Source organism: Pteropus vampyrus, unplaced genomic scaffold, assembly GCF_000151845.1.
Source record: "Pteropus vampyrus isolate Shadow unplaced genomic scaffold, Pvam_2.0 Scaffold147, whole genome shotgun sequence".
Lineage (NCBI taxonomy): Eukaryota > Metazoa > Chordata > Mammalia > Chiroptera > Pteropodidae > Pteropus > Pteropus vampyrus.
In genome coordinates this window covers 340,796-365,291 of record NW_011888928.1, presented here as the reverse complement: position 1 = coordinate 365,291, position 24,496 = coordinate 340,796, and the positions used below count along the sequence as shown (strand labels likewise).

The 24,496-nt window shown below is 53.7% G+C and overlaps 1 protein-coding gene across 1 annotated transcript in view; it reads right to left on the bottom strand.

The window, feature by feature from the left end:
- The window catches only part of SULF2 (sulfatase 2), a 29,967-nt gene extending 6,561 nt beyond the window's left edge, over nt 1–23,406 (bottom strand). The window contains exons 1-10 of the mRNA XM_011369389.2: nt 23,308–23,406; nt 19,739–20,028; nt 14,488–14,638; nt 13,499–13,674; nt 10,858–10,986; nt 9,542–9,598; nt 8,937–9,066; nt 6,893–7,085; nt 380–608; nt 8–276 (exon numbers count right to left, since the gene is read on the bottom strand). Coding sequence (XP_011367691.2) covers nt 8–276; nt 380–608; nt 6,893–7,085; nt 8,937–9,066; nt 9,542–9,598; nt 10,858–10,986; nt 13,499–13,674; nt 14,488–14,638; nt 19,739–20,028; nt 23,308–23,406 — 1,723 coding nt within the window. The remainder of the gene's footprint in view (nt 1–7; nt 277–379; nt 609–6,892; nt 7,086–8,936; nt 9,067–9,541; nt 9,599–10,857; nt 10,987–13,498; nt 13,675–14,487; nt 14,639–19,738; nt 20,029–23,307) is intronic.
- Nucleotides 23,407–24,496: the final 1,090 nt, after the last annotated feature.

Here is a 24,496-nt window from a genome sequence, read left to right as displayed (position 1 = left end):
GAGGTGCGATGTGACACGCTGGCCGGCTGCGGACAGCTGCCTGATGCTGGGACTGACGCTCCTGCCCCTGGGCTGGGGTTCTGGGGCTCTGGAGGGGCCTCGCTTCCCTCCCCGTGTGGCTGGTGGCCCCGCCAAGCTTGTGGTGGCGAGAAACCGCTCCCTGCCCAGATTCCCATCACCTCATGGTCAATGTGCAGCTTGTGGTCTTTCCAGGCCTGCAGGGACTTGTACAGGTCCAGGTCACACTGGACCGTGTCGTTCTCTAAGATGTAGCACCTGCTCGAGAGAAGGGATCATGTGTGGCTGTGAAGGCGTGAGGGGAACCCTGGCCAAGGGCCAAGCCGGCTCCCTTTACTCCGACCTCTGTCTGGACTCTCACCGATGGGTGACTTTAATGGGGTTGGGGGCTGAGTAGTCCGGAAGGCCTCCAGTGCCACTGAAGTCCCCGCCGTCCTTGTCATCTTGGTCCTCGGGGGCTCCTGGCCAGCGCCGCTTGGTAAGGTTGCGCAGCTGGGGTGCGTCATCCAGACCTACGTGGTGTGTCTCACCATTCATCTCGATGGCCACGGAGCGGATGGAGCGGTTACGGGCGTAGTTGGCTTTGTACTCTGTGGGCGTCAGAGGGGTGGCTGGTGAGCAGGGCCTGGAAGCCTGAGTGAATCAGTGGTCAGAAATCTCCCAACAAACAAACGTCCAGGACCAGATGGCTTCACTAGCGAATTCTACCAAACATTCAAAGAAGGATTAAGAACGATCAAACGTGTCCAAGAAATAGGAGGGAACGCTTTCAAATTCATTTTACGAGGCCAGCATTAATTACTCTGATACCAAAATCAGACAAGAACACCACAAAAAAAAAAAAAAAATTACAGGCCAATATCCCTGATGAAGAGTGTAAAAATCCTCAGCAAAATATGAGCAAACCAAATTCAACAATACAGTAAAAGGATCATACATCGTGATCAAGTGGAATTTATTCCAGAGATGCAAAGATGGTTTAATATTTTCAAATCAGTGGGATACACCCCATTAACAAAATGAAGGATAAAAATCACATGATCTCAATAGATGCAGAAAAAGCGTCTGATGAAATCCAATATCCATTTATGACTGGTAAGGGGTTAATATCTAAAATGTATAAAGACTCATACAACTCAATAGCAACAAACAATCTGATTAAAAAATGGGCAGAGGATCTGAACTGACATTTTTCCAAAGACATACAGATACCCAACAGATAAATGAAAATGTCCTCAACATCACTGATCATCAGGGAAATGCAAATCAAAACCACAATGATAGCACCTCCCGCTTGTCAGAATGGCCGCTATTATTAAAAAGACAAGAAATAAGTGCTGGTGAAGATGTGGAGAAAAGGGAACCCCCCTGTGCACTGCTGGTGGGAAAGCAAATTGGTGCAGCTACTATGGAAAGCAGGATCGAGGTTTCTAAATAAATTAAAAATAGAGCCACCTTATGACCCAGCTATTCTACTCCTGGGTGTTTATCCAAAGAAAATGAAAACACAAATTTGAAGAGATACATGCACCCCTATGTTCACTGCAGTATTGTTTAGAATAGCAAAAACGGGGAAACAACCTGTGTCCATCGGCGGGTGAATGGATAAAGATGTGGTATAGATAATACGTGAATTATGATTCAGCCATAAAAAGCAGGCAATGTGGACAACATAATGGACCTCGAAGGCATGATGCTAAGTGAAATAAATCAGAGGAAGACAATTACCATGTGATCTCACTTCTATGTGGAATCTTAAAAACAAAAACCCAGAAAAACAAACAAAAAACCCCTGAGCTCATTCATATAGAGAACAGGTTGGTGGTTGCCAGAGGTTGGCGGGGGCGGGGGGAGGGGGAGGAATGGGGAAAGTGGGTCAAAGGTACAAACTTCCAACTGTAAAAGTCCTGGAGATGTAACGCATGGTAACTATACTTAATAACACTGCACTGCATATTTGAAAGTTGCTGAGAGTCCACGTCATCACAAAAAAATGTGTAACTACGGTGACAGATGTCAAACTGGACTTTGGTCATCATTTCACAGTACGTACATGTATTGAATCACTGTGTTGTACAACCGAAAACTAATGTTATATATCAATTATACTGCAATAAAAAACCACCCTGAGCTCGTTAATTGGAGAAAAAAGTGCCAGGAAGCACATTCTTCTGGATAAAAAGAGAGAGGCTTAGGGCGGTTGCTTAGCTTCTCCGAGTCTCAGCTTCCCCAGCGGTGAGCCGGATGCTCTCCACCAGGTGGGCAGCGAGACGGGGCCGAGAAACGCTTTTTCTAAGCTCAAGTCAGCTATTGTAAACTGAGGGTATGCAAGCAGAAATCAGAGCCCAGATTGCTCATATCTTCTATAGTATGTCAAAAGACAAATTTGATCAAATTGCTAACATTAAGAAAAATGGGAGTGGGTAGTCACATGGGAGTGTAGATTTCCGGCTTCGGAAAATACAAAATGTGCCTGACTGGGTCTACAGACCTGCACGGCGGTAGGAGCTGATGCGCGGCGCTGATAGACTTGGCAGTGTGTTCTCCAGTCTGCCACAGTCCCCACCACCCCTGTTTTAAACCTGCATTTCACTCAGGTCTGGCCCCAGCATGCATGGAGCCCTCAGCCTTTTAGAGGGGGCTTGGAGGCAGTCATGGCCCAGGTTTCTGTTGGGCTCAATGTGACCACCAGGTGGCGCCCAAGGCTTGAGGACTGGCTGGAAGCCGGCGGTGCGGGAGTCCCTTCTGGACCAGGCCTAGGGCTGCAGGGTCCAGTCTTGCTGCTCCACCTATTGGGGGCAGATACTGGCATCTTTCAATTCTCAGACTCCCTGTATCAGAGTTGATGGGCTGAAGGACCCAGGGCCCAGGTCCAGGAGAGGCATCGCTTCCTTGGCAAAGCCTCAGGCCTTTTCTGGCCTCGGGCAGCTTTCTCCTTGGCTTTTTTCCTGAGTCCAGTGTCCCTGAAGCCACAGGACTGGGCCCCTGAAACACTACCGAGCTGATCCCCCTGTGGGAACAAGTCACACCCGCCCAAGAGGCCATGGGACAGACCCACTGGGTTCTTTCTGCTGCTTTGTCTTGCTTGTTCGGGAGCCAGCTGCCACTTTCCACCCCCAGCCACAAACCCAGGGGTCCCCAGCTCTTCGGTTCTCTGCGTGATTCTGTAAATAAGCTACTCTCATCCCTTCGCTGAGTCCATGCCTGCTTTCTCGCTGCAGTGACGGGGCTGAGTAATTGAGACTGAGACAGTTTAGCCCACAGAGCCTCAAATATTTATGCTCTGGCCCTTCGGAGAAGAGGTCAGCCAGCCGGTGTAAACCCTTCCCTGGACCGAAGCCACACCACTCACTCTCCTTGTCAGCCTAGTTGTCTTTGTTTCCAGGGTCCCAGAGGTGCCCTCCCTTCCACACGTAGTGGGAAGGGGGCTTCATAACCCATCGGCTGAGACGTCAGGCTCTAGGATCTGATTACACGGGTGCAAATTCTGAGCAAAGGCACAGCCACCACAGGCCGGGGAGCTGTGTTCTCAAGACGGTACCTGCTTTACAAGGCTCTTGAGAGGGTGCCATGAAACAGAACTGGTGAAGTTTTCAGCACCCGGTGTGGGCACCGAGCAGCTGCTCTGTGGTTAGGGACTCCGCAGCTGTCACGTTCTCACCCAAAGTCACAACCCGGGCCTGTTAGAGCCCTGTGTGGTATGGCCTGCTCTCTGGGCTGGGACTCACAGGGCCTTCCTCTTACCCCAGGGACGGACACTTGATCTGGCTGGTCACAAGGCCCGTCCCTTCTCCACACCTGGCTATCTCTTAAATGTCAACCAACCACCCATTCTAGAGCTGCCACTCTTTCTACTTGGTTACATCCCCATTCATTTCCTCCATCCATTTTTTCACTGAGGGAAGTGACCTTCCCATTTTGTTAACTAGCTTACACCTTGTCTCATCCACGAGGTCTGATCAGCATCTCTCTCATTTGACTCTGCAGCCTTAGCTTCTGGCACCTGGGAGGACTCGAAGATTAAAAGAATAAACACCGGGCGCTGCGCCCACGCCCAGTGTCCCCATCTCCTCCTCCTGGTCCTGGGGCTCTCCTCTGTTCCGGGTGGGCTGGCTCTGCCCGGCTCTCCTGGGCCACAGCCAGCAACTCAGTGGAGTGCAGCATGCCAAGGTCCGGGCTACCCCAGGCCTGGGCCTTTCAACCTCAAAACCAGTGACATTACGGGGCTGGATAGGCCTTTGAGGTGGGAGACGGACCTGTGCATCATAGGATGTTCAGCAGCATCCACAGTGTCTCCTCACTAGGTGCCACTAGCATCCCTAACCCCACACAATTATGGCAGCCGGAAATGTCTCCTCATTGCCAAGCATCCTCTGGGGAACCCCCGTGCTCTAGGCTAGCTGCTGGAAAGGAGAGACAGAAAGCATCTCGCTGGCAGCCACTTGCAGGGGTAAGCATGTTGGGCCAGGAGACGGGGCTCCATCCCCACATGGGCTGTGTGACCCCGTCTTTCCTGTGTCATGAGGAGTAACCAACTGTGCTCCCAGGTGCTTGTACAGTGAACACAAAACGGGGCTTTGATGCTACTCCGTCCTCCAACGAAGCCAGGGGTTGAGCTGAGCCTCGGCTATTTAGGTGCCTTTTTCCTTCCTCTGAGCATTAATAGGAAAAGGAAAAAAAACTTCATTGAGGCTCAAGTTCTAGTATTATTTAAAGCTTATCCTCTGTGCCATGTGTTGAAGCGAGGAGATGTTAGCTGTGTAATCCAATCTAGAAACCAATCATTATATTTGCTAAAAAAGATTAGCTTGGTAGTTACAGCTCAGCTTGTGAGGGAATGAAATGGGGGCCGTCAGCTGGGAAGTGCTGTTTGCAGCAGGACAGACCCATCCGCTCCATAAGGAAGGTGTTTGTTCTCTGCTGAGGGACCACGGGGAGACCTCAGAGCCGGCCAGTGGACCCCCAGGCCCTCATCAGGCTGCAAGGGACGATCGTTCAGCCTTAAAAAGGAAAGGGGTTCTGTCATGCTACAACATGGATGAACCCTGAGGACACTGTGCTAAGTGAATCAAGCCAGGCACAGAAGACTAAATACTATGATTCCACTTAACGTGAGGTACTTGAGTAGTCAAATTCATTCAGCTGAACGGTGGTTGCAGGGGCTGGGGGAGGATGACGGGGTGTCACTGTTTAATGGCTGTAGAGTTTCAGTTTTGCAAGATAAAAAGTTCTGGAGACGGAAGGTGATGATGGCTGCATGACAGCGTGAATGTACTTAATGTCACTGAACTCTACACTTAAAAACGGTTAAGATGGTGAATAGTAGTATGTATATTTTGTGACAGGTAAAAAACAGAACTAAAATGTCTCACTGGGCTTTGGCTGTCCTTGAGTTAGAGGCGCGGAACAATGGGCAGCAGGGGAAATTGCCCAGCTCCAGAGGGGACACTTATGGCCAGCTGACCAGGTCTCACAGAGACCAAGTCCTAGCACCCAGCAGCCTGCTGGGCATTGTCAAAGCTCGGGAGCATTCTCACCTGAACGTCAGGCAGGGGTCATCCTTCCCCTGGGAAGCTGAGCTTGGAAGGGGGCCGTGACTAGCTCAGGGTGACAGCTGAGTCTCCCAGCCATATCTAGAGGACTTGGGCTCTCTACTCCCTGCTTGCTGGCTAACTGCCTGTGCTCTTTCAGCCCCTGCTGGGGGAGACATGTGAAGGCTCAGACAGCTTCTGCACTTGGGGTGGGGGGCTTTTTCCCACTTCCTAGTCTGTTCTCGTGATTTGCAGTAATTCTGTTCTATAAAATCACCGTAAACATGAATTTGTGAACCATTGCTTCTCGGGGAAATACAGGGTGAGGTTCTTGTGAGCCTCCGGTCCCATAACCCTGTTTTGTGTGTGTTTCTGTGGAAAGACGCCTCCTTGACTACATGCTGTTGGTCCATTAACACCGAAGTCATGGCCAACAGCTCCATCACTCACACGAGCTTATCTAACCCGCGTATCTCCAGCAGCTACGGCCTTCCCGCTGCAGGAACACCGCTCAGCACCTCGGCCCTGAGTGCGGGGGCTGTCTGAAACAGGAAGTCACTGGAAAAAGGACAAACGTGAGAAGCGTGACACTATAGAGACGTGACGAGGACACCTGCGTAGAGGATGAAGCTGAGCCAAGAAGGCAGAGCGTCTCCTCGTTCAGCCTCGGCTGGGGCCATGCACGTTGGGCGACTCAAATATTTTTGCCGCTCTGCACGTGCCCACAAACGACCATGACGGCACCTCGAGCAGTGGTTGGGTGGGGGAGGGGAGGTGGGGTGGGAAGGCTACAAATAAATTGCAGGGAGACAGTGAACTTGCAGATATGGACTCCGCGAATACTGAGGACCAGCGGTCGCAGCCTGTCCTGGTGGCCCCCTCCCTGCTCCCCACTGCCGGAGCCCGGCCAGCCTCGCGCAAGTCCCCGCGGCTCCTCGCAAGGGCTCAGGGCCAGGCTCCTACCGGTTTTCCTGCTTCTGCTCCTGCCCCGTGCCAGCCCGCTGACATGGCAGCTGCCGGTGGGGAGGGGTGGGACCTTTGGAAACACAAATCTGACCCTGGCTCGACTCAAACCCTCTGGGGGCTCCCTGTCTCAGAGTGCGGAGCCCGCAGTGCAGCGTGATGGGCCCCTGGCTGGTCTCCGCCCGCTACCTTACTGCCCTTCGCAGCGCTTGGCACACTCAGACCCCCTGATCGTCTTCCCTCTTCGCTCCCGTCCCTTGTAGCCAGTGCAATGGGTGGATCGTCAGGGGTTTCACTGCGGCGCCAGCTCCCTGGCTGACTATTTGAACGAATGGGGCTCCACAGGCGTGAGCCCTCCCCTCCCAGGCTGCCACACTCACTCTTCTTGAAGAACTTTTTCCGGCGTCCAGGCAGGCTGAGCTGGTGGTCGCTGCCGTCACAGGTGCAGGCCTCGCTGCCCGGCCCGTAGTACTTGGGTACCAGGTTGGACAGGGCTCTGTCCCCAGGCCGCGCTGGGCCCTTGCACTTGTGCAGCTTCAATGTCCCCGTGGCGTCCTCCACACACTGCCACTTCTGCAAGACACGGCGAGGGCCTCAGGCACCGAGGCTTGGTTGGCTGGCCCGTCCACTTCCCCCGGGGCTTCTGTCCACCCTGAGACTTCCCCTCCCTGCCCTGGTGGGGACACGGGCTCAAGGAGCTCCGTTCCCGGAACTATTCACTCAGTGACAGACAGACACCCGTCCACTGTGGGAGAAGCACAGAAAAGGGAGTGAGGGGAACAGCGTGAGTCCCGGTCACGGGGAAGCACTGAGGCTGGAGAGCGTGGATCCCACGTGGGACACGGCACTCCTAGAAGCCACAGCAAGAGCTATGACATGCAAACAGCACTCAGAGGCCGGCCCAGCCAGCGGGGCCATAACTGCATCCCGCAGTGGGTGGGCATCCAGGACAGGGATCCTGCAGGTCCTACAGCTGTAAGTCCAGGGGCCAGGGACTGATGTCTGCCCTGCTGGTCTAGGCCCCAAACCCCACCTCCAGCACTCTGTTGGGCCATGTAGTATGCCCTGATAATCTGTCTGGAGGTACAGATACCTCCCCTCGCCCCTCCCCTACCCTCTGGGGTGCGGGGGATTTGACAACAATTTCAGGGGGTAAAGGCCCCCTGGCCTCACTGGCTATTCCTTATAGTTCAGAACTGAAATTGAAACCACTTCTGGGCTCTCTGTACAAACCCACGGCCGAGCTCTCTCCAGAATGTCAGCTATAGGGGGGCCAGCGCTTCCTGCTGAGGGCATCAAGGCTGTCACCCTAGTGCCTGGAACAGTGTCTGGGACAGTGTCTGGAACAGTGCCAGGCAACAGAGGCACACAGTGAATGCAGCTGCAATGGAGCAGCAAGACCCAAAGCTCCGCCCAGTGGCACAGACTGGCTGCTTCGCTGGCAGGATGGCCTCCACGGGGAGGGGCCTGGGGGTTACGAGCAAACGCTGGGCAGGGCACGCGGCCTGGAGGCTGGCTGGTCCCCATTCCTTGTCTAGTGATGGGATGGAGCTGCCCAGATGCAGCCAGTAAGAAACCCACCCAACTCGTGCCTCGGCCTTGGCAAGGTTTATTAATGAGAAATGGAATCCGAAGGCCCTGGTGTTGCTGCTTCTCATTTGAGAAACAGGCATGCACCTCCAGGCCCGAAGTGCCGTGGATGAGCTCAAAGTTGCGTCCCACAGGCTGGGGTGCACCTGCTGTGCCCCTTGAACCAGGCTAGGCCACCCCCGCCTGCCCCTCCTGCTCGTCAGCCTTCCCCCGTCCCCTCCCCTGTTCCCCCTGCCTCCTGCTTGTGGCCCTTTCCAAGGCCCTGCCCCCTCCCTTCTCGCCAGGCCTTCCAGGCTTCAGAAAAGCCGAGTTCAGACTCCCCCGAACATCAGCCCGTTTCTGCTATCTGTAAATGCTATTTGGATTATAATTTCTTTACTATTTCTCTTGAGATCAGTTCACTTTTTTAAACCTAAATTTATTTTAAAAGGCAATTTCCTATTCCTCCTATAAATGTAACGTCAGCCACGAGGAGGAGCCTATAGAAGTGAACACAATAAAAATACAGTTAGTATAAACGCTGTGCAGAGTTGTGCTGTGTCTTTGTTAAAGCGGGATCAGGAGCTGACGACCCTTGTATACCCAAAGACTTTTCCTCTGACGTCACTAGGATCAAAGGCCGCTCAGAAAGGAACTGCTTTCTGAGTGTCACCTGTACCACCCGGCATCATCCTGGGTGTCACATGGGAGGCAAAATATCACATTTTGGGGGCACTGGCCTCGCTGGCTCTGCTGGACTTGCTGGGCTGCAGTTGGGAGGGGCAGCCGCTGGGAGAGGAGGAAGGGCAGAGGGGCACCTGTCCCTGGCCCAGGGGCCCAGCCGCGCCTCCTCACCTGGCCCAGCTGCTCACACGCGGTCCGGTACTCGGCACGCTGGCACAGGTCTTTCACGCGCTGGTACTTGGGCAGGAAATTCTCCTCCTGGGCATCCACCTTGTCACTGTCCCTCTTGTGGAGCAGTTTGCTGTGGGGCAGACAGTGGGACACGGGGCTGGCCTCTCAGCTTGGCAGGAGCGGGTGGCCTGCCTGTGAGGCAGACCCCACTCTAGCCTGGTGTGGCACCTCCGTGGAGGATGCAGGTCCAGCCTGGCCACGTCTTCTGACTGTTCGGAAACTCAAGAAATGGGAATTTAAAAAAGCTGCATGAGTCGATAATAAATTTAAAAACATTTAAGACGTTGTACAGGCAGCAGAAAACACGTGGCCCCCAGAGGCAAATTCTGCATCAACCATAGGTACAAATTCTGTAGCACCATGTGTCAGGAAGTGGTGGACCCAAGTTCCCAGCCACTGTCGGAAGGTCTGACAATGACAGCATTCTCCCTGCGGCCCGACAGTGAGGTCTCTAATAGCACGTGTGCAGGTGCGTCTGCCAGGAGCTTTCTGGGGTAGGGTGGCGGGGCTGGTGCCTGGGTGGCTCCTCGCGATCTGGCACTCACCCTCTCTCCACCAGGAAGGAGTCCCGCCAGACTCTCATCTTCTTTTTCAAGTGAAACCTAGAAAAAAAAGCACACCTTCGTCTTCTCATCAAGGGATGGTGCCCAGAGCCAGCACAGACCCCGGGGACCCAGGAGGAGATGGGGTGAGGGGCTGAGCTGAGCATGGGAAAGGCTTTGATGCCTACTCGGGTCTGGAGGCACATGAGGCAGAGATGACCTAGGTCAAAGTCGCACGTGGCCATGCGTGGAAGTCCAACAATGCCCGCCAGTGTTGAAGGAGACCGCTTCCTCTTAGGCCAGCCCTGGACGGAGTGGCTGTCCCGACTTCAGGTGAATTACATTGTGTTTTGGAGAAGATTTTTCTTCTTTGACCCTTTATAGTTCGATTTGTGTAATTTATGCATTTCATGCAATGTCACGCTGTCATTTCCATTTCCCAGATAGGGACTCAGGCTGGGAGAGGAAGCTTCCATCCTGCCCCTCACTCCCAGGTACTGTGGCTCCCAACCCAGCCCCCGCCCCCTAAACCTGCCATTTTATACCCTGATAGCTTATAAAATCTCAGTCGGGGGTGGGGGAGGGTCAACAGAAGCTGTCCCCGTCCTGGGCAGCCAGATGTGAACGGACAGCGCCCACCAGGGCTGGACCTGCTGAGCTGCAGGACGTGCAAGCAAGAGGTTGCAGCACTCAGGGTCCTGGGGCCGTGGACCTAGTGGGCAGTTACAATGATGACCACCAGATGTCGCTCTTGCCACATCAGTGGCTACGTTTCCTTGCTTTTCTGTCCCCAGCAGGCTCAGCTCACCTTCCCATTTTGCCTGTGTTTTGCTCACCATCTCGGTTCCCTTCTCTGCCTCCAGGACACCTGGGAATGTGTTCCCATCACGCTATCGGGCGTTAAAGGCACAGAGCATGGTGATCAGGACAGCAGCCTCTAGTCTCGGGTCTGGACGCCAGAGTTGGGGCCCGACGTGCTGAGGGACCTCCGACAAATCACCTTACCTCTCTGGGGTTTGAGTTCCAAATTGGTAAAAGGGGACCATAACAATCAATGCCTACCTCACTGGGGTATCGTGAAGATGAACATGATAAAAATCCCCTGCAGAGTACTCGGAACAAGGCCTAGCTCACAGGAAGCGCTTCAACCGTGTTACCTCCTGTTGTTGCTATTTTGAGTTTTACACAAATTCCTCTCTCCCAGGGCAGGGAAGTGGTCGGGATGGGGGACCCCAGACCACACGGTTTGGCCAAGTGTTCACGCAGGTGGGGGGCCCGGCGCTCCTTCCCCCCACTGCCTGCTTGTCTCCCCTCCTCACCGATTCACCGGCCGCTCTGTGTCCAGCAACTTGAGGATGGACTTCCCATCCATATCCGAGGGGATGTCCAGACCTGCGATGTCCAGGATGGTGGGGGCCAGGTCAATGTTGAGGACGATGTGGGGGTTCCTGGGGGCGGCAGGGAGAGTGGACTTGGCTCTGAGCGGTGGTGCCCAGCCTCCTTCACTCGGGAGAGGGGAGGCTGGGGGAATGGAGGCCAGCAGGGACTGAGGCCCCGAAGGTGCGGGAGCCGAGACCATGTCACCACCTCAGCCCTCAACGCTCCCCTCTGTGGCCCAGTTCAGCTGGACCCACCCCTCCCCCATCCCTTACCTCTGTGCCCTGGACACACCCCACCAGCCTCTATGTGGTTGTTTCTTCTGCCAGGAATGCCCTCCCGGCTCCCCACTATCTGAACAAAGGGCACCCACCTTTAAGAGCCACCCCAGACCCCGAACCTTCCCCTGGACCCATCTCTGACCCTCTGAGGCAAACGCTGGCCCCTTTGCTGTCCCTGGCAGGCCAGGCACAGTCTGGCTTCAGGGCCTTTACTCTTGCTGTCCCCTCTGCCGGAAAGTTCTTCCTCCGATCCCCGGCACAGCCTTCTCCCTCCTCGCCGTAGCTCTTTGCTCAAGGAGCCTGTGACAGACTCTACGGGGTCCTCTGATCCTCACCCTCTGGTGTTCACACCTTCCTGCGATCCGTCCCCTCGAGGTGGGGACAAACTAACAGAACTGGCAAAGGTGGCAGGACGTCACTCTGTGGTTACAGTACATGACGTACAACTCTGTCTTGCTAGCTGTGTCTCCCTCATCTGTTACGCTCCCCTGGCTGGCTTTGAAGAGGCAAGCTGCCATAAATGTCCCCCGCAAGGACACTTGCTGGACAGTCCGGGAGGCAGGCTGTGCGAGTGCAGGTCCTCTGCATTTACCCCGTGGGCGGGGAAGTGGGGTATGTGAGCCAAGACAGTCCAGTGAGCGTCACCCCCAGACTCCTGTTCGAACCAGTTTGGTTTCCTAAGCTGGATGGCTGAACGTCATGGTGACTCTGCCACCGGGAGAGAGAGAGAAGCCTGCCTGAGCATGAAGCTGGTTCCAAAGAAGCAGGGCTGGGATAAAAAAATGAGAGGGTCCTGATGTCGTCGCGTGACTGCTGGATCCAGCCATGCCTGAAGCCAGGCTAGCCTTGGACTTTCCAGTTACTTTACTTACTGCATTCCCTTTTATCTTATGTGTCTTATCCAGTTTGAGGGCCATTTCTGCTTGCACCGATATTCTGTGTCTTCAGCTCCAAAGTGAACATTAGCACTCTCTCTTCTCTACTTGGGGTGTGGTTTTTGGTTCCAGGACCCAGATCGCAGACTCCGAGGCTGACCAAACCCACGATGTCAGTGCTTATACAGCCCTTAGTGGGTCAAATTCTGTTCACAGGGGTGGCTCAAGGTAGTACAGAGTGGCAGACAGGAGCAGAGACTCCTGGCTTCAAATTTCAGCTCCTTCCCTTATGTGCCATGTGACCTCAGGCAGCTAAACCCCTCTGGGCCTCAGTTTCCTTAGGTATCAAATGCGGATGATAACAGCATCTACCTCTCAGGGCTGTTGTGATGCTTAAATGAATCAGGTGGATGCAAAGTGCTCAGGCGGGGGCCTGAAGAATAAACGCTATGTAAACACAGCTATTATTATTACAGCTGTGATTACAGGTGGGGCCTCAGAGAGCCAAAGACTGGGAGTGATCTGACGGAGGCTGGCAGAGACAGAGGGACGAGGCTGGGCTTGAACTCACACAGCCTGCCTCCTGGAACTGTCACCAAGGGTCTGAGGCAGCGGGAACGTCTCTGTTCCCACACAGCAGTGCCAGTCCCATGTAGGGGGCACTGTGCAGCAAGCCACGTCAGAGCCTGTGTGTGTCTTGTTCAAGCTCTGGGCTCATTCGGAAGTCAGACCGAATAATCGCCTTAACGGCGATTTACCTGCATTTCGAAAAACCGTTTGACTTGGTCTCCATAATGTCCCTGCTGATCCGAGGAAGCTGCTCCTATCATTTCTGGCCTTTCTACCACTCCCCAAGCCAGACATGGCATTTTTGCCGCCAGAACGTGTCATCCCAAAGGTTAACCCACGGGGAATGCTGGCGGAGGGCCCATGTGATCCTCAAGGAGGGACGGGAGGGGACCCAGGCCCCCTTTGTGCTGCAGCCTGAGCTGGGTCAGCGGATCTTGCAATCACTTCCACCCATCACTCCTCGCCGAGGCAGTGGGGTTCCTCCCTGACAACCAGCAGACTCCAGGCGTGCCTGGGCCAGAGAAGAAATCAAGGTGGCATTCCCACCTGCTGGCGGGGACACACACGCAGCCCACTCCCTGATTCCCTGGCACACAGCCCACCGCAATCTGTTTTCACAGGTGCTAAGGGCTCCTGGCCTCTCCTTCCACGACAGAGGGTATAAAATGCGTCAGAATCCACTCCGTGTGACAGGATCACTGTTTCACTTGGCACCGAGGTTCTGCCCAGACCGTGTACTGCTCAGGGCACTGGCTCACTGCTGAACTGCCTGCTCCTTGCCCAGACACCAGTGGAGCGCGGAGGCCTCACTGGGACTCTGGGGCCCTGGGGTGGGGGTGGGGGGGTGACACACTTACAGCGAGCCAGCCTCCACGTTGGGGCCCCTCACGTAGAACGGGACCCTGATGTCGAACTCGTATGGCATGGACTTCCCCTTCACCAGGCCGAACTGGCCGATGTGGTAGCCGTGGTCGGCGGTGTACACGAGGTAGGTGTTGTCCAGCTCGCCCGTCTCCACCAGCATGTTGTAGAGCTGGGACCCGGGCGGCAGGTGAGTGCGCGGGAAGGCCAGGGCTCCCAGCGCCCGGCCCCTCTCGCCCCTAGCCTGACAGGTGCTTAGGTCTCAGGCCCCGACCCTCTCCTGCTCCAGGGCGTCCTCGGTGGTTCAACCGTCACCTCTCGGCGGGGCCCCTGGGCTGTCCCATGCAGCCTTCCCACCTCCTGTCACTTCCTGTCCCTGTTCTTCTCATCTTCTATCTCTTCTACTTATTTGTGGATTGTCTGTCTCCCTGCATGAGAATGAGAGCGCCATCCCAGGAGAGACTTTTGTCACTTAGTTCCCTGCTGTCTACTCCACGTGCACGGGCACTTAACAAATGGAATGAATGAATGAACGAAGTGGGTCTTGGCAGGAGACACAAAGCAGATTAGCGGTTGCCTAAGGATGAAGGGTAAGGGGGCTTTGAAGGGTGATGACTGAGGGCTGCGAGGTCTATTTTGGGGGTACTAAAAAATGTCCTAAAATCGATTGTGGCCATGACCGCACAACTCTGCACATATATCAAAACCACTGAATTGTACACCTTAATTGGGTGAATTATATGGTATGTGAATTATATCTCAATAAAGCTGTTAAAAAGTGGAAATAACCACGCGTGGCTACTGTATCGAAGGGAGCGGAGTCAGAAGGTGCGTCTCGGGAAGGCGGGGTCCTGTCGGGACTGCTGGGACCGTTCTCCCCAGGCCTGGAACAGCGCCTTCCATTCTGTCTCCCGGCCTCCCCGCTAAGGACACTGGGGGCGGGGCAGAGGGCAGAGAGGTGCGCGGCAGGAGGAGGGCGGCCTACCGTCTCCATGGAGTCGTCCACGGACATGAGCGTCTGCAGGCGCTTCCGCTGGAGCATGTTGGTGAATTCCATGTGAATGGGCTTCATGGGGCCCGTGTAGCGCATGATCCAGTGCTTGTCGGGGTTGGGCGCGTAGTTGTAGCTGGGCGTGCTGGTGGGTGCAAACACACACACAGTCAGGCCAGAGGGTGCGGGGCCGGCCCCCAGCTCGCCCACACTGCCGGGGCGCACCCGCCCTGAGCCGTGTCTGTAGCCCGGTGGGAAACGCCCCCGTCTGGGGCGAACCGGACACTGGAATGTCAGGGCCTCTGCTCAGCGTGCGGTCAGCGTCCGTCTGTCTGTGGGGTGCACGCGCCGGACGGCCGTAAGAGGCGCAGAGGGAGCGAGCCCCTCCCACTCCAGCTGCCAGCACGTCCGGCACAAGGCCGAAGCCTCGGCCTGGTGCCCGTCTGTCCTGAAGGCCCGTCTGGGATTGCCCTTCTTTCTGTTTAATCCTTTCCCCGTTTGCTTTGGGGATCCTCGCTGGTGGCACTTGGGGATGCAGCATTTTACCCCGAGATAACGCGCGGATTTCTGTCCTTACCTCACCCCCAAAGTCTGCCATGAAATATCTCGCTTTCATGATTATTTTCGCATCGCTCTAGTATATCCGTAGTCTTTAGGAACAAATGACATCATTCTACTTTATAGCTTTGTTTTTAGTCGCTGGATCGCGGAACGTGTCAAATCCTAGAAAAGGCGCCATTCCTACGCCTGATGGAAAATGAACGCGGGCGGCGAGCTGCACATTTTTTTTTTTAAGTGGGAAGAGGGTTAGAGAGGCTCATGTTCGAGGCCTTCGGCGGGCACAGCGCCCGATTCTGCCTTCGCAGTGCTGGGTTTAGTTTTCAGTGACCTTGGGCAGACAGCAAGTGACAAATATCACGCTATGGCACGACTCAGAATTTCCTTTTGCAATAGATTTTGGTTAAAAAAAAGGAAATTGATTCAAAAAGTAAATGAGTCATGCATGCATGGCCAACGTCTTGAGGTTGGCCTGTGACTGTGTACATTGGGGACACGCCACATTCTGTGACTTAAGTTGTCACAGTTATTCATTCTGTTTGGTTTACCCTCCCATTTAAGAAAGAAAATGGAGCATCTGAGAAGTTTGGGGTGCTGCCCACAGTGCTAGAGCCCTTGGACTCCGAGATTTCTGCTGTGGGGTCAGCTGTGATGACAGACAAATCTGATAACCTTGACCTCCGCTGAGCTCTGTGTGCTGGGCACAGCTTTGCCTTATCCCATCTCATTTAATATTCGTAATCATCTTAGGAGCTGCTGCTAATTTTATTCTTATGTGAGAAATGAGGAAACTGAGGCCCAGTAAGGGAACTAACTTGCCAAAAGCAGAACTGGGGGTGTGAACTCCAGAAGCGGGTATGGTTGGCCACATAAACACTTCCCTGACCAGAGACCCTCATGTCCATAAGTGTTTGAGCAAAACTTTGGCCAAGACGTTCTTGCTAGAGGACAAAGCAGCAAAAACACCTGGGTTAATTCAGTCCATGGCCTCGGAAGTTTTCAGATGATTCCAGTAACATATTACTCTGTCCCAAACCGAGAGCAGATCTGAGCTATTGAACAGGGGGATTCTGGATGGGGGACACCATGGACAGGAAGCTCTATTTAAAACCCACAAATAGTGGGCGCCCCTCCCACTAGGTCTGATATTTGAGGGCCAGGTACTCCCAGATCTTACCCGAGCCCCAGGCAAAGCTACAAATAAAAGTTGTTTTCATTGCTTGAAGATAAAAGGCTTTTCAAAATGGACATTAAGGGAGCAAGGGGCTGCAGGGTGTGAGGGAAGCCAAAACACATTGTGTCAGTGGCTGAACTCCCCTCCCTCTCGCAGGCCACATCAGAACCTTTACAGCCTCCCAAATATTGGAAAGTTCTCAGGGTAGAAGCGATGATGCTGTAGGCCTAGGCAGCCTGACAGTTATGGAGACGGTTGCTATGCAGAGCAGGTGCGTCACAGCCTCCAGGTTCCTTCTGGACTTCACTATCAGTCCCCGTGGGTCTCCTGTCACTAAACCCAACCCGGCCCCCGGCCTCCTCTGCTCATGAGAACTGTGGTGTGTTCCTGTGGGGCAGCTTGGGGCCTGACCCTCGTGGGGAGCCTCCTGGGAACAAGCCCCCGCCACGCCCCCACCGAGGAGCCGGCAGGGGTTGCTGGGGGCTGGGCTGCACCAAGGGCTGCTGGACGTGTGGGAAAATGGTTCCGGCAGCCCAAGGGGCCGCATTCCAGAAGGCAATTTTGAGCCATCGCCTCTGAGTCTATTAAGAGTCTACGAGGCTGGTGTCTGCCCTGAGAGCAGCTGGGAGCTGGGGTGTCTGTCAGGGGTCAGCGGCTCCTCCTCTGACAGGCAGGAGGCTGCAGAGCCCAGGTCCCGCCTGGGGCCAGTGCCAGCTTACTGGTCACCTGCAGGAGGCCAGGCTCCCTCAGAGAGGGTGTGGCGTTTTCACAGGAACCCAGCCGCCTGCTGAACAGAGCTGCAACCCTCAGCTCCTCAGGAATCCAAGGAATGTCTGGTGTGTTCACAGTGGGGCCTGACGGGGAACCTCCCCGCCTCTCCGCTGGGGGGTGGTGGGAGGGCGACTCTGTCCTCACAGCCCCCTCGCCCCCAGGCTGTTGACACTGGCCTGGCTCCCACAGATTATAAAAGGAGAGGCTCGTGAACCCACAATCAGATGCCACACTTCAAACACAGCTGTGGGGGCTGGTGTCTGTGGACGTGGTTCTCTGTGCATGTTTGCATGTTTCTGTGTGTATGCACATCTGTATGTGTGTGTATGTGCCTGTGTGTCTGTGGCATCTGTGTCTTTGTGTGTATCTATGTGTATTTGTGTGTACTTGTGTTTATCTTTCTATGTGTGTCTCTGCTTATCTGTGTATATGTTTATCTTTGTATCTGCATGTGTGTTTTTTGTGTGTACAGGTTTGTGTGTGCACTTGTGTAATTGTGTGTCTGATCTGTGTGTGCCTGTGTATCTGTGTATATGTTTGTGTGTACATGTTTGTGGGTGCATTTGTGAATGTGTATATGTATCTTTATGTGTGTCTGTATCTGTGTGTCTGTATCTATTTGTATCTTGATGTATTTGTGTCTGTATCTGTGTGTTTGTGTGTATCTGTTTGTATCTTTGTGTGCGCACATGTGTGTGTGGAGCGAGGAAAAAGGAAATAACAAGGCATCAAGGAGCCTTTCTGAAAACCCGCAAGGCCCAGCCCAGGAACAGGGCACAGGCTTGATGGGTGAGAGTCTCTCATAGCAGCCTCCTGATAGAAAGATCTGGAATTCCAACCCGACATGTAGGGCTCTGTCCCCTCCTCAGTCCCCCTTGACTGTCATAACTAAACATCCCAGCTGCAGAACTGTCTGTTTTTTGGTTTTGTTTTGGAAATGATTATACCCCAGAGATAAGAGACCTTCCAAACACATCCCTAATAAGGCGAGGGGTTCTCTGGTTGAGTCAGGCAGCCGCTGCTCATGTTCAATTTCTGTAATTTTCATTTCAAAGGGAAAATAAATGAGCAGGTAATGTCATAAAATCTCATCATGAAACTCCAGGGCTGCTGGGGGTGGGGGGCAGGGGGCTCCAGCATCTCTTTTAAAGGAGAAGCCACAGAAGCAAAGTGTCTCTTGCCCCCACCCCACAGCTTCTCCCTGAGGTGGGACTGAACTGGCCACGAGCCCCTCCTGCAAAGGCCAGCCTTCCATGGAGGTGGGAAAGGTGGGCTGGGGGAGGCTGGCATCCGGGCGGGGGGAGTGAGGGCGGGTGGCAGGCAAGTCAGATGTGCAGAGGCGGCCCCTGGAATGTAGTCCATCACCTTCCGTCAAATCCTCCTCCCCAAAGACTAGGGGGCCAGAAGGTTAACACACCCCTTGTCCCCTGAGCCACTTTGAGGCACTGTCAGAAAGTAAGAACAGCGAGAGGCCTGAGGGGGTCAAAGCATTCTGAATGGAACGAAAAGCAAACACCTGGAATATTCGGTCAGAGTCCAAACTGCCCTGTCCTTGTGGCCCCAATGTCACAGCAGAGGCTGCTGAGTGTCACTGCTTAGCAGGAAATGGTCTGAGGCAGAGAAAAGCAGAACTTTCCAGAAAGATTTACTAGCCAGCTGGAGGGAAGAGGACGGGAGGGGCGGGCAGGGAGATGGGAGGCAGCAGCGGGAGCCGGACGTGAGCCCTGGCTCTGCCATTAGCAGCTGCGCGGACTCAGGGAAAGTTACTTCACTTCTCTGTGCCTGTTTCCTCGTCTTTACTACCCAGTGTGACAGGCAGCCTCCGAGACAGCCCTCCGTGGCCCCCAGCCCCCTGGCAGTCACATACTTGTGCAGCCCCTCTCCCACTGTAGGAGTACTGTCTGTGTGGCCAGGAGCATACGGCAGAGCGATGGTGTCACCTCCAGATTACGTTAGAAAAGACTAGAGCTTCCACGTCGGCCTCCCTGCCACCTCTCCTGCCTCTCCCGCCTGTCTCTCTCTCCCTCCCTCCCTTCCTCTCTTCCTCCCCCACCATTTGTAGGAAGCCAGACACTATGCTGTGAGGACACCCAAGCAGCCCTACGGAGAGGAAGAGCCACATGGGTGAGCCCCAGACAAACCTCAGGTTGCTGCAGCCCCAGCTGACACCTTGACTATAACGTTAGGAGACCCTGAGCCAGAACCTCCCAAAAAAGCCACTCCCAGACAGCTGAACCATGGACACTGCGAGAGAGTACACACTGTCGTTTGCAGCTGCTAGATTCATTAGCAGGCTGATTCATTAGCTAACACGTCCAGGGTCACTGTGCACATTCAGGGGCCCGGGGCCGTGTGAAGGGCTCGGCAGAGAGCCTGCCTCACAGTCAACGCTTAGCAAAGGTGGGAGAATAGGTTAGTGGTCTGATGATGCTACGGACCCCTCCTCAAAAGAATGCTTCAAAATGTATAAAACAAGATACACAGGATTACAGAGGAAACCTATTATACTAAAATACAGTCCAATCCACAGACCTCTTGGTGGGAGGATGGAGTCCCAAGTTAAAGATGCTCGTCCCCTGCTTTGGCCTGTTGGCCAGCCTGGCTGCATTTGTGCCCTGGTTTCCCTACAGATGAGCTGTGTGTTCCTGGGTTCTTCAACCCAGCTCTGTCATCGTTGCTCTATGAATGTGACCAAAGCATTCCTGTCAACTGTCACCTCTGCAGGAAGGTGCCGAAACTTACATGTGCTGCGATGCGTTGGGGAAGAGGTGTGAGTACTGGGGGGCTGAGTCCTCGGGGCCGTGGGGGGCTGCGTGGCTGATGACCATTAGGACGGGCCTGTGTGGGTACATCTTCTTGGACGTGCGGAAGAAGTTCACGCTGTCGTTGGTGACGAGGTCTGTCAGGTAATCCTGAGGGTGGGGAGGGACAGGAGAACACGCGAGGAGCTGACCACTTGTACCAAGCGCCCGCCGTGTGCCAGCCACCGTGCCGGGCATCGGGGACACAGCAGCAAGCAAAACAGGCAATTCCTGCCCTCACAGAGATGACGGTCTGGGGGGCAGATAGGTCATAAGTCAGCAAGCAAAACACGTGAATGTCGACTGATGCTATGCACAGCAGAGAAAAGCAAGCAGAGAAGGGGTTAGAGAGGACGGGCGAGAACCTGCCATCGGTCATTCATTCACGATAGATATTAAAATAATAACAGCTTACGCGACTGAGTGCTTATGGTGTGCCGAGAACTGTTCCGTGTTTCTTTGTATTAGCTTGTTTAATTCTTACATAACCTTAGAAAGTGTGTGTGATGGTAATAAACCCTGTTTTTTTGGAAGAGGAAATTAAAACATGAGAGTAGTTGACTCACTTGCCTAATGTCACACAGCTGGTACATGCTGCAGCCAGGCCTCCAAGACCTGCACGGCTGGAGAGCCTGTGCTGGGGGCAGGAGCAGAGAAACGTGTAAACAAAGACCCAAGGCAGTGACAAGGTGTGATGGATGAAAGAAATAAGACAAGATGCGACCAAGAGTAAGGGGGAGTTGGGGTGGGGGGTGGACTTTAGCCGATGCAATCAGGGAGGCCACTCTGAGGAGGTGACATCTAAGTTGAGACCTACTGATGACAGGGAGATGGGCATGGGGAGATACAGATCACTGGGGTTCATCTCAGCTGCTGGAATCCTCGGGGGAGCTTTACTGATGCTTGGGCCCACTCCCGGAGTTTCTAGTTTATTCCTCTGATTCAGCCCGGACCTTGGACTATTATTTCAAAGCTCCCCAGGGGATTTAAATGTGCAGCCAGGACTGAGAACCACGAATCCAGGGAAGAGTTCTAGGCAGAGGGAATAGCAAATGCAAGAACTCTGAGGCAGGGAGGAGCCTGCTGTGTGTTTGAGAAACAGAAAGAGGGTGAACTGGCAGCAGGTACAATGCAGGGACCACCCAGGGAGCAGCATCAAGGTAGGTGTCATGAGACCCACTGAGATACTGGGCGGAAGAGAGAAGAGCTGATGGAAAGGTAATGGCAGGGACTGAGGGCTTTCCAAGCTCAACTACGACGTGAGATGTGCCTGAACTCTTCCTGAACTTGGCAGATCTTCAGCTGCTGGTCTCTCTCGCAGGTAATGAGTCTTGAAATTTACCCACCGCTTCCTAGGAAGCAGCTCTATCCAAAATGATCACTTTCAAAAAAGAGGCATTATTTTAGAGAAGAAAAAGTAAAGATGTAGCTACAGCTTCTACCTTGAACGAAACTGTTAAGACACACACACAGACACACACACCCCACTGGTGTACGTGTGCATCTACGGACACACGTCTTAAGGCACACTCATACCCTACACCTATACACATGAGGACGGTCACTGCAGTGGTGCTGGTAAGGCGGTGAGCAGCAGCAGGCAGATGAATGATGCACGCCACGTGGGCTGTGTAGACATTATAGGCTGTGTAGACATGAACAGGGCAGCGAATCTAGTTACTGAGGTGGGAAGTCTCCAGGAGGCGCTGCTGAGAAAAAGAACATGCTACAGAGTCAGACCCAGGGAGACCCTATCTTTTTTTGTGGGGAAGGGAGGGAGGCAGAGTGGAGAGAAGCCTAACCCCTACTTTCATGTGTTTTTAAGGACCACGGAAGAATCTAGGGGAACGGATCTCAAAGTGCTTGCTGGGAGCTGTGACGGAGGGCACGACCAGGAGAAAGTCACTTTGCTACTCTATGTGCTCGTCCTGGAATACTGTCTATGATGAATTTTTAGGAGTAAAAAGAGGTTTTATAAGGGGGCTTATAGAACCTACTACATAATAATAATATGTCAATCGAAGAGCTGCCAGGACAGTCGTGGAACATGACCCAAAGGCGTTAGCAAAGCTCTTAAGATGACAAAGGTAACTAACTGTGGATCTAAAAAGGAAGGGGTCCAGATACCAACAGGAAACCACGCTCAGTGCCTCCAGGGGGCGAATCGGAACCGGTCCACCAGGTGAAACTTGCTGCCTCTGGTGGCGGGTGGGGTGGGAACCGGGCTGCTGCTCTTTATGATAAACTCATCTATTCGATTTCAGAACTATATACGTGCCTGTCTGGCTGTGAGTAAAAGATTTTTTTTTTTCAAAGCCACCATTAACATCCGTTCCCAGGAGAGGACACAGAGCAGTGAGAAAGAATAAACTAGATCTAACGGATCAACACGAATTAATCTAACAGACCTGATAGTAGGTGAGAAAAGCAAGTTGTAGAAGGATGTACATGATACGATGCCATTTATAGAAAGTCTAAGAACACACAGAACGGTACTGTGTACTGTTTGCGATACCTGCGTATGGGGTGGAAGAATGGACGCATGTGTGGGAGTGATGAGCACCAGACTCAGGATACCATTCCCTTCTGGGCGGGCACAGACTGGGACAGGAGTGAGCAGGAGGGTGACGGGGTGTTCCTAAGTCTCCATGATGTTGCCTGTCCAGAAGTGCATGAGGGTGATACCCAGCTGGCCTCTCAAGGCCGGTGTGAGGGTTTCAAGCGCTAAGAGACGTAAAGCTCTTGACACAGTGCCCTGCCTGAAGCCAGCTCTTGATAAGAGTCAGCTAATATTGTGGCTGTCTTGGTGGCCTGAAAGATTTTCTGCACATCTAAAAGCCACCTACTCGCCCTCCTTGGTCCTCCTCAAAGCCACTCCTACAATAAGCCTTTTCTGATCCCTGTTAGCTGCGTGGGGATAATGGTGGTGGTGGTGGTGGTGGTGGTGGTGGTGGTGTCTGCAATGACATTTGACACTCATACCTGCATCCCCATCCCCTGTTCATCCACGTGGATTGGAGGAGGTGACACTACCAACTCCAGGGGTGGGCAGTGAGTTGCTGGCCAATGAGAACATGGCATCCCTGTGGACACAGTACCTGAGCCAACTCCAAGTGTCTGAGTGAGGGATGAGGGGTCCCTGGGCCAGGGTGGCAGTAGCATGGTCTAGTGACGGCTGGGAGGGGACTCAGTGCTTAGGATGTGTGCATTGACTAGATGCGGTGGTGCATGAGAGGGGGGCAGTCAGGCCACCCAATCGCTTGTTTCTGGCTTGGGTGAAGGGAACAGAGGTCGGGATCCAGGAGAAAGAGACTGTTGGGGGAAGTGGAGGTGCTGAATCCAGTTCTGGATAAGTTGAGTTGGGGTGCCTGGGGCCAGCCCCAAGGAAGGAGTTAGATTCAGAGCTATTAACAGAAAGGGTGCAGCAGGTGGGAGGACCATGCAGGCCAAAAGGTGAATGTTCTAGAACGTGCAGACTGGCTGATCGACCATTAGGAAGTCACCCTTCACCTTCCTTCGGTCCTGGGCCAGGCCCGCCTGCTCCCAGATGAGGAGCTCAGGAGCTAGGCTCCCCCGGGCCCACGCCTGCGACACCTGCAGGCGGGCCATGATGCCGGGGTTCCGGGGACTTTGCTTCCACCCAGAGCTTAGCAGCCACATCTGGGCAAGAGCCAGGGGTGGGCGCATCCCTGCCTCCCTGCTCCATCTTGATCTCCACCGACTTTGGTCAGTCAGCTGAGAGGAACCGCAGTGTGTGTGTGAGGAGGTAGCTAGTGTGTGGCTCTGGGCCAAAGTGTCCCTTTTCCTCAAGTAGTCATTTAGCAATAGGACGTCTTGGGGAGAAAAGGAAGTGCGTGTGGGGTGCAGGGCATGCTTCTGGGGACAGGGGAGCTCGGCGACAGGCTGGCACATGGGCCTCCCAGCCTTATTTTTCAGGCTGGCCTCTGCCACTGTTTCTGAGTTGCTGAAGTGATTATTTATGCACTCACTTAACCAATGCCTGGTGGGTGCCTGTTCCTAGGGTGCTGGGCTCTCTGTGAAGGGCTGGGGATGTGGCCATGGGTCCCTGTCCCCATGGCGGAAAAGCATCATCATTAGAGAGGTGAGGAGGCGGCAAGGGAACTGGCGAAGGATGTCAGACAATGCCGGGGTCCAGTCCCAGCCTCGTTACCTGCTAGTCGTGGGCGAACCATTTGCCTTTCTGCATCTTAATTTCTGCATCTAAAAAATGGGCCCAATAACAGTCCCTCCTTCAGACGGGGATGGATGTGGGCACGTGGCAAAGGCTTGCCGAGTGAATAAAGCACCTACAGGTGACCCCTGAACAGCACGGGTTTGAACTCTGAGGGTCCACTTACATGTGGATTTTTTTCAATTAATACTATAAATGTATTTTCTCTTCCCTATGGTTTTCTTAACAACATTTTCTTTTCTCTAGTTTTTATTGTAAGAACACGATATATATAATACATATAATATGCAAAATACATGTTAATTGTTTATCAGTAAGGCTTCCAGTCAAGAGTAGGCTATTAGAAGTTTTGGGGGAGTCAAAAGTCCTATGTGGATTTTTGACTGTGTGTGTGTGGGCGGTCAGCAGTCCAACCCCCACATTGTTCAAGGGTCACCTGGAGTTAGCAAGGGGTCTGGCACCGAGACCACTCACAATGAAGATTGGCTCTTACTGTTGTCAGACATT